This window comes from Tetrao urogallus, assembly GCF_951394365.1.
Source record: "Tetrao urogallus genome assembly, chromosome: Z".
NCBI classification, from domain to species: Eukaryota; Metazoa; Chordata; class Aves; order Galliformes; family Phasianidae; genus Tetrao; species Tetrao urogallus.
In genome coordinates, this window is record NC_136816.1 from 24,952,549 (window position 1) to 24,962,888 (window position 10,340).

The 10,340-nt window shown below is 41.1% G+C and overlaps 1 protein-coding gene across 1 annotated transcript; it reads right to left on the reverse strand.

The window, feature by feature from the left end:
• Positions 1-473: 473 nt before the first annotated feature.
• On the reverse strand, positions 474-5,882 carry SRP19 (signal recognition particle 19; the record flags this gene model as incomplete). The annotated part of the gene is made up of 5 exons (XM_079548884.1): positions 474-607; positions 1,668-1,779; positions 2,985-3,056; positions 4,036-4,111; positions 5,842-5,882. 5 exons carry the CDS (start codon positions 5,880-5,882, stop codon positions 474-476), a joined length of 435 nt encoding a protein of 144 aa, XP_079405010.1.
• Between the last annotated feature and the right edge of the window lie 4,458 nt (positions 5,883-10,340).

The following is a 10,340-nucleotide window of genomic DNA, read 5'->3' on the forward strand; positions in this document are numbered from 1 at the left end:
TATAAAAGATGATTAGGAAGTAAAGTTTATAAAGTCATAATTTTACTGATTTGCATTTTTTATTGGTGATACAGACCCTCCAGAGTCAAGACAATCAGTCAACTAGCACAGATAAATGGTTAACCAACCTGAAAACTGTTTGCTTACCTAGTCTGCATAAGACTTTTTATTATTTTTAAAAAGCTGCATATTAATTTTGGAAAAAATGATTCTCCCATTTACTTATGTTGTTCCACTTTCAAAACTGGATGTTAGCTTCAGACTTGCAGAGTGTGTGTGACAGTAGGTTTATTGTTACACAGGCACAAAGCAGTTACATGCATTCCAGCTCCAAAGTAAGCACGCAGTTCTATTTGTCTTGACCTGTTTATTTCATTCCTGTATCTTTCACCTCGAAGTTGCATTAAGTAATGTGTCCATCCATATCTGTTGTAATACAGCTTTTACATATTACACTTATTTCTGATGTGGAGTCATTTCTTTTTCTTCCCTTTACCTTTCTTGCCTCCTTCTCCTTGTTGAAGACTTTGATCACTACCTCCCATCTTCTGAGTTCTTGTTTTCAGTTTGGGAATGGTTTCTGCAGCGTACAGCATCACTGATTTACCTACAAATACAGGGAGGGATCATTGCTGATGATTGCTGATGTTCTGTTAAGAACATCCACACCATTTTCAAAGTTAAAAGCTTCATTTTCTGCTTTCTGTTACAATAAAAAAAAAAAAAAAAAAAAAAAAAAGCCAAGGAGTTCTCTTTCATGTGCTGGATAGCTTCAAGTTCGGAAAAAGACTTTTGCCAGTTTTTTTTTTTTTTTTTAAAGTATTATTATTTAAGCACAGGAACAGCATCACAGCAGACCAGAACAGACATATCCCCTGACAACACTCAGTTACTCTCTTTCCTCAGGTCTTAATGGCCTAAAATAGTGAGGACAGAATGACCACGCAAAAAGCTACAAGCACTGTTTACAAAGACACCATCATCTTCCTACAGGAACATGGTTTGAATTTGTCTCCTGATTTGTCTCCAGATTCTTCAGCTACTCTCATATTGGTATTCTTCTTGTTCTTTCCCTTAGACATATCCTTCTCTGGATACTTGTTTGCTTCCCTATTATATACTGATTCCTTGACAAGAAAAAAGGAAAAGATGAACAGTTCATAATGAATGACAAGTAATTTTTACAGGGAGCTGTTCCAGGGCCTGCCCTTTATAACAATAAGCACAGCCTTTATAATAATAAATATGTGCTTCAATATGAAAATGCCAACATAAAACTGAACTGCAAACTCAGTGTTTTATTTTATCTATGTGGTACCTGTACAAATGCCTAATGCATGCATACAGCCTACAAGTGGAATTTATCAATTTTAATATCAAGTATTCCATTGTGTCTGTCAAGACAACAGTAAGCTAAAACTGTATACTGAATATACCAACTACTGCTATCAACAACACTCTCCTAACTTCTTTTCAAATCAAGTACTGAAGAAAGAGCAGCGTTTTTACAAACTCTGCTCACATAGACTTGATTTAGCTGACTTACAGAGGTAAAGAGATTTAATGCAATATTCTAAAATTTTTGACAGTAAAATGAATTAATCAAGACAAAATGAAGTCTTTCTGGTTTAGTAACAGATAGAGTTTAAGCAAGATATTCTACTTACGTGTTGGAAACTGAGGTAAACATGGATTGCCATCATCCTGTTTGAGCTGAATTCGTACTCTACCTCTGTACTGCACATCACGATTCCACTCTCTAGGATACATCTTATTTTTCTGTCATACAAAAGGAAAACTCGTTTATGTATTAATTACTGGGACAATTTTCTGCAAAAACTGTCAGGGAGCATTTCATCTAAGTCACAGCATCATGGAATTCTTAGCAGATCCAAACAGCAACTGCAGCTCTCCATCAGCCTCATCCTCCAAACGCTTTGCCACTGTAGTAGCTAGAGCCCAAAGCTCCACAGTGTTACATTTTCAGAAGCACTGCTGTAACTTACTGTTCATTGCTGGTAGGTAACAATTCAGCGAGTAACCAGCTACTGGGACTGTTCTACATGCCCACCAGCATGGAATGCACACGTAAGTTTCTGTCTCATCTCCATGGCCACAAACATTTCTGGACATCTAGAGACAATCTCTAGTAAGTTGCAGTAGGTCACAGTTCGACATCCACAATTGATATTCACTGCCCTTATTTCTGCTACAGGCTGATTTCTGGTACTGGCTATTTCACAAGTGAGTGTGCACTGATAGGAAAGTATTTGTCTTTCAAAAAGCAAAGTGAATTTCTACAAGCTTTGGGATGCCAGTCACTTCTGAAAGAAAACATCTACAGTAAAGAACTGATAGAAAATTCCACAGTATTTTAAGTTATTAATCACTTCAGAAAACAAAGAGTGCTAGAAACACAAGCTCATTCCATCAGGAGAAAATTAATCAAGAAACTGAAGACCAAGCAAGTATGGCAGTAAATAACCACTGCATACTGCAACTCTAGTTGAAACATAACTCCAAAGGACCGTGAAGATTTTAAGCAACAAAATTATGTTATTATCAGACACTAGTTCCAAAAGATAATACCTTTCAATACAAATGTGCTTTTTAAAATTTGCAGAGTTGCACCTTGCAAGATTTGCTTTTATTCTGACTGTTAGGAACTTTTAAGAAACTATGATAGTCTTCTAAGAAGAGCAGTTAACAGAGTAATCTTTTTATAAGCATAAAAAGTAACACTGACTTAAGAGATCCAAGCAATTCTTGCCTTGCATTCTGTTTTCAAACATTTCCTTCATCATATTACTCAGTTAACACTCAAAGAAAGAAAATATCTTGGCTGTTAAAAAAGACTTTATTGCAATTTATTCTGTCGTAAGAAAAAATAAAATCATAGAAGACAAGACACATACCAAGGTGTCTGTTTTTTTGTGGTTTTGGTTTGACTGTCTGGGGGAGGGGAGGGGCCTGGTTTTTGTTACCTCTAATAGCACATTGAATCCAACTGCTGCACACACATCTTGGATTTCAGTAGATGTGGGATTTTCAACAGCCTGTTGAAACAACATGCTAAACATTAGTTAAACATTTTTGAGACAAGTTACCTATATAGAAATAGTGGCTTCTCTATATTGTAGAACTAGAAAAAGTGGATGGGAAAAGGAAAATACTTCAAATAGTGACAAATCCACTGCAAAAGTCACCTGGGAGCCCTTCTACAGTCCACAACACAAAAATAAGCAGACAAGGATATAGAGAAATCAGTGAAACAGAAAGCAGATGAGAGAATTATTTAGGACAGAGGAACAAAGAAGGTAACAGAATTGCCTAAGAAAAATAATTGAAATGGCATACAGTTACACAGAACTAAAGAAGATGGCTCAGTAAAGGACTAAAGGGAAATTTACAGCAACAAGTGCAGGAAACAGTGGAACTTTTTTTTTTTTTAGGCACAGGGCAGCAGATCCATTCCACAGGTAGATCTTTCATTGGCAGTGTATAAGCTGTATAATTATTTTTACTTTTTAAACTACTATCAGGAAAACAGACAAAAAACTAACAGTGAGAAAAGCCCTTAACAAACTCAGCATTTGCTTGTTAAAACTATTATAAAGAGTGAGAATCAAAACTATCTGGACAGACTGAAAGCAACAGAAACATCTGCATGCCATATACATTTTTAGTTCTATCTCTGACAGAGACCAGCAAAGGAGACAGCACAGAATATGGGCATACTTAGGGAAGTCAGCCACCAAGCTCACAGTCATCAACTAATTATTCTTTCCTGCATCTCCTCCAAATTTGGCACATCAAGTCTGTAGTAGATTGAACATGGCTGATTGTCATTACTTCAACATCTTGCCAAAGGTGCTGCTCAGATGAAAACAGAAACCCAGGGCTCTTCCATCAAACTAACTTGCCATGTGGGAATTTGGAAGATAACTTTGAAATTTAGTTTTATTTTCCAACTCTCTATAGAACTACTACGGAACAAAACAAAATATTCTTTTTTCCTGCCATCCACAAACTTACTTTGTCTATAGGTATCCTTCTTCCTTCCGCTATTGTCTTCTTGTTGTTTAAATATGCTGGATAAATGCAGATAAATCTAAAAAAGAGACAACAACCAGTTTAAGCTGTATAAATTCTTAAAATTGTTCACATGTTCTCCTAGTAAAACAACAACAACAACGAAAATGAGTATCACTGCCAAAGCACAGAATCTTACACAGCAGTTCAGAACAACCACTCATTTTCCCAATTTGGTAAGGTGTTACATAGTCCCACTCTCAGTTATTCAGTACACAGCCTGACCGCTTGGCAGAAACCCCATTTGCATGACTGCACTCAAGAAGAGTGCACAGAGGATAGAGATACCAATTTGAGGGGAAAAAAAGGGAGGTGAAAAAAATTTTTCAAACCCGAACACTGAGAGAAGAAAACATACTTCTTTGATTCAATTTCACTGAATCAAACATATTCTTTTCAGTGAAAAGAATAAAAGTTTCCTTAAAATGAGGTAGTACCTCTATTAGTGATTAAATACTTCATCAAAGCAAGAAGTGCTTTTTTCTTGTGTATTTGAGTTTTTTTCTATCCATGTACAAGAAGAAGCTGGATTTCCTAAGTTACAAAGCCTCTGAAAAAAAACCATACTTAAAGGTTTGCTTAAGTTAAATTATGAGTTTTCAAGATATTTAATCCCATCAAGCACATACAGGTACACAGAACCTCAATTATGCTTCCCATTAGAAAGAGAAGAAAAAAAAAAGGCTGAGGTCTACAAGAAGGACTGCAATTATATGAGGAGTTATGGCAGTATAAGAAAATGGGGAAGAAGAGGTAAGCAAGTTATCTGGGGCAGTCTGAAGCCCACTTAGTTGGAGACAGACAAGGACCTCTGATCCTTTCTGCTCCAACCTCGTGGGCTGAGGGAAGAGAAGAACTGTACAGGCAAGAAAACTTGCGGATCACAATAAAAACTGCTTCATATGTGAAACTGAAGTGGAAGAAGAAAAAAAAGCAACAAAAGCAAACAGCAGGGGGAAGGCAGTTGCTCACCACCTCCCATGGGCAGACCAGTGCTCACACAGTTGCCAAAGAGAAGGTAGCTTACCTCCCTCTGATTACCCTCCACATCGCTGAGCACAGCATTTGGTGACTCTGACTCTCTGCAAGCCGACTACCTGTATCTACATGGAACAGTTCTGCACAGGAAAACGTCAGTCTTGCAACTGGCATTCTCAAGTGTCAACACACTACGCTGCCCACCAATTCTGTCCTGGCTACCTTCTGCGAGCTTTAAAAATGACGTGCTGTTTTACAAGAGTGATAGCACAGTGCGGCACCGAGCGCCACAGAGACAAGAGAACGACACTTTTTAACAACCTCGCTTCAGCGGCACAAAATGAGCCTCGTTGACGTGGATCTCTGAGGGAAGCAGGGGCGACGGCGCAGCTTCTTGCTTTCAGCAGGGCGCGAACGCCGCTGACCCGCGCCGCCGCTCGGGGCCGGCCCCGTTACACCCGCACAAACTGCGCGGAGCGGCCGTGCCACCTCAACACGTGGCCACGTTACGTCGCGCACAGAACGCCCCGAGAGAAAGGGACCATCGAGTCCAGCTGCCGGCTCCGCACACCACTACCCAAAATCCAAACCCACCGTCTGAAAGCGTTATCCAGACGCTGCTTCCACTTGAAGCCACCGCCCGGAAGCCTGTGCCACGGCCGGATCACCCTTCAGCCCCGTCCCGCCCCGCCAGCCCATCCCAGCACCACGGCCTCCCGCAGACACCGGCCGGTTATGGCGGCCCATACATCGAGCCGCCCCTTGCCTCACCTCTCCTTGTCGGCCGGCGAAGCAGTAGCGGCCGCGGCCATTCTAACACCGCGGCCCTGACGGCCAGGCCGGCCCGCCTTCCCTCAACCGGGAAATCCCGCCCCCTCCTCCCACTTCCGGGGATTCGATTGGACAATGCTGCCATCTGTAAAGCACAACGGCCTATCAGAAAGCGAGGCGTATCCGTCAGCACCGGAAGTTTGAAGAGACCCGGACCGTGCGTGGCAGCGGCGTCCCGCCAGGGGCGTGGGGCGGTGCTGTGCTGCGTGTTGCCCTGTAGTTCCCTGCGGGGCCTCGGTTCTGTATCGGGGACGTTCTGTGCCGGGAGGTCTGAGTGTGACTTTCCGGCGCCTCGGGGCCCGTGGCACAGCCCCGGGTCTGTTTGACCCGTGCTCGCTCGGCGCTTACCCCGACGGGGTGCTCAGAGGGTGGCTGTAGGCCGGCCCCAGCGGTGTCCCTCAAGTTCACGGACGGCCCCGGGGCTTTGCGTCTCCCCCTGGAGATCTTTAGAACTGGTCACACTCGGGCTGCGCCTGCCGGAGGACGCCATGCCCCAGACGGCCTCCTGAAGTCCCCGCAACCTCAGCTGTGCTGTCGCTGCGAATCGCACGGGGCTGACTTCGTGTGCTGTTGCACTTGGCCGTGAATTTTCATGCAACAGCTGTGTGCCAGGACACGCAAATAAATGAAGGTGTTCCAATTCCCTGTTACATCGTTACTGAATATCAGAGCATCCGGTTCTGCATGAAGTGCTGAAGAGGAGGGTGCTGAGTCCCACTGCAGCATAGGTGTGCTTGCAGGGAAGATTTGTTCGTGATGTTACTTGTATATGATTCCTGAAAACGGGAACAGCTGAGTTAAAACTTCAGAAAGAAGCGGGATGGCATTTGGCACCTGTCAGTGTGTTACTTGAGCTGTTCAGTCCTTTGAATGATGGGCAAATTTATTGTCTTTCATCTTTGCTCTCGTGTCAGAAGTGAATATGCTGCACAAAGTACTGCAGAAAAGCAGTATGAGCAGTACAACTACGTGGTCTCTGCAGTAGCAGGTTTTGGAACTCTGCAGCTGTTCAGGAGCAAGGCAGGTCTACACAAGTATGACACAACATGCTCTGCGGCTCAAAGGTTACACAAGCAGAGGAGAGACAAGTTACAAGAGAAGCTTTTGATCCATTGGTAGCTCAGTGCTAAGGATGAGCTACTGGAGGGTGGTCTGATTGCCATCAAGATGGATAAAATGGAATGTAGCTGTCTAAGGTTATTATTGCAAGCAGTTATTTAGATAGCCATTTTTTGTTCTCATTTTATTAGCTCTAGATTGATAATGGGTTCCCTATGTTCTTGCTTTGTACAGTCTTTGTTGTATACACATACACACATGCATGTTACAGTTTAGATCTTCTATCTAAAGATCTTTCTAAAAAGTGTCAGTGCTACCAGGACTTTGAGAGCTGCTATGCAGGATGTCAGCGCTTAATCTGCTTGTCCATCAAAGTGGCCACAGCTTGTTCTCTCAGCTGTTTTGTTTTGTTTTCCTGGGGTGAAGGGGGAGGGAAGGGGAGCTGGCCTCCAGCATCTCTATCCCAAAGGTTTACACAAGAGATAAGTAGTCATCAGTGTTTTTAACACCTTACACGCAAATTCCACGCTCCCATTACTTTATGTGCAATGTGAAGTGTGGACAGACAAGATTTCATTACATTCACAGAATCACAGAAACGACAAGGTCAGAAAAGACCTACAAGATCATCCAGTCCAACCATCCGCCTATCACCAATAGTTCTCACTGAACCATGTCCCTCAACACAAAATCCAAACGTTCCTTGAACAGGATCAGTTCTGGGACCTCACCAGTCGACAAGGAGTGCTGATAGATAATGTAAAGTGGCTTGGCTGTCACCTCCGCCAGTTCCTTAAGCACTCTCGGGTGAATCCCACCCTACCCCATGGACTTGTGACAGTCCAGTTGGAGCAGTAGGTCTCTGACTGCATCCTGCTGAATCACAGGGGGTTCAGTCAGCACCCCAGCCAAGACTACCAAGTCAGAGAGTGGAGTACCCTGAGGACAACTGGTCTGACCTTTACAAACAGACATAAAGAACACATTCAGAACCTCTGCCTTTTCCTTATCCTCAGTGGTCGCATTCCCAGCCTCATTCAGTAAAGAATGGAGATTCTCCTTAGTCCTCCTCTTACTGTTGATGTATTTGTAAAAGAGTTTCTTGTTCCTTTTTATCCCAGCGGCCAGGTTGAGTTCAAATTGGACTTTTGCCTTTCTCATTTTTTCTGTACACATCTTAATTTTTTTTTCTCTGTGCAGACATGCATTACTTACTGCCTGATCTGTCATGAAACATGGTCATCACTGTAACACATTATCAGTCAGGCTTACTGCAGTTTGTTTTTGTCAAATAACTATACACACAACACTGTCAGGGACACACGTTTCAATACTTTAAAAATGTTTAGAGCTAAATCTCCATCTGCAGGATGATACTCTAGCAAAATTTAAATTAAAGAACTATTTAATTGTTTGAGGAAAAAAAAACCTGAGTTATTTGACTTCATTAAAAAAAAATGCCTAAAACTTACAGAAGTTTTAAAAGTTACTTCTTCATCCTGTTTTTTCCCCCTTTTTCTTTCTGCAATATTTTAATTTCTATGTTACTTTTTAAAACAAATTGTGGTACATAATTGGACACCAGCTTGAGAAACACTGCTTTAACATTAAAGAAGGCACTGAATGTGGTTGCAATTTGTGAATGGTATTGCTACTGAACATTAACTTTGCTCTCAGCACACTTAATTCAAGACAATAATTTTGTGCATTTGTTTAATGCTGTTATATTTATCAGTTGCATGCAGCTTTTTAATACCAACATAGTGGGAGTAATGGCTCTTCTTCTAAAACAATGTTTAAATTTACCAAAACAAATCAAACGCTATGTAACCTATACTCTGGTAATAGCAAAAATGTTTATTTGAATCTTTTCCAGATGGAAAAGTCATGAAAAATCATTGGGATTTTCTGGAGTTATAGATTGTATCATATGGTGTACGTGACCGATCAAGAGAGAGGTGAGTCTTTACTGTATATCCTATTATTACAAACCAACCTTATTTCTTGATGCGTGATATTTTGATACTACCATTCCTAAAATGAAGCATTAGGTACAAACACGGCAATTTAATCATAGAATCATCATTATAGAATGACTGTAGATACCATTCAGTTGCTACATTTGTTCTTGGTTATAAGAAAAAACATTTCAGATTGGAGTTCTGTGCATTTCTTGCCTGAAGATTTCAGGGACAGAAGTAGGTCACAAAGCAGACTAGCTCAGACTCATTGCATCTGCTGTCCCTGGTATCTGAAATTGGATGACAAAGCAAGGAGAACTTAAAGAGATTTTAAACATCTAAAAAAAAATAAGATGCAGTTGGTGATGATGATAGGAGTCATGTAAGTTTGTAGCAAAATTTCAAGACTGCAAACAATGTCTTTGCTTAGTACCAGGGACCCTCGTCTCTGAAGCTGTGTAGACTCCTGAAGTTATTCCCTTTGTTGTATGTGCTCTAGAAAGGGAAGTGGCAGGGAGCAGTAACCATTGCATTTCAGAAAATTCCCTCACTGCATATACCGTCAACAGCAAGTCATGTGTGCTTAGTCAGAGGCTGCTTTACTGTTGTTAAGCACAGCTAGGGAAGAAAAATAAAATTAAAAAACCTCAAGGGCCCTATAAAATTAAGTAACAGAAGTTCAAAGTGGTTTTGATAGAGACAGTACATTTCACTTGGGATAAATCCAAATGGTTTGCACAAAAGGGGCAGAACAAGCACAAGCAAATAGTTTGAGCTAAAACTGCTGTGTTTTACTGAAAATGTGTGGAGATGGCAGCTGATTCAGACATAGCTTACATGTTCAATTTTATCTGACTACATGTTACCCTGCGTAGTTATGCTAGAAATGTCTGTGTGATTGGGACTAGTGGATATCATTCAGAAGGCGTGTTTTCAGCTAAATTGGTGCAACAGATTTGTAGTGATCTGCAGAAAATACAAAATAAAAAGGGGTTCAGAGTGAAATCTCAGTTGGTCCAATTGACACTGAAAAGAAGGAGCCAAGCTAAGAAGATTTTATCTGCAATCCATGTAAGCAAAGATTCAAAAGTATACATAACAAAAAAATGGAAACATGCTTCACGAAACACCACTTTAAAATACTGCGTATACCATTTACTTGAAATCCAGGGACTACTCTTAAGTTCCTTCTATGTTAGCAAGCCAAAATCTTGTCTTCTACCCTAGCATTTTGAGATGTACTACCCATGCTTATCCTAGAGCGACAACAGCTACACAACTGTATTTAGTAATCAGCAGAAACACCAGTTTTGTTCATCTCAGTGGTAGAAGCACATGAACAGTTGATATCCTGTATATCATTAAAAAGCATAGCTATGCTCAAGATTTCCAAATCCACACTAGGCTTGTTACAATTCA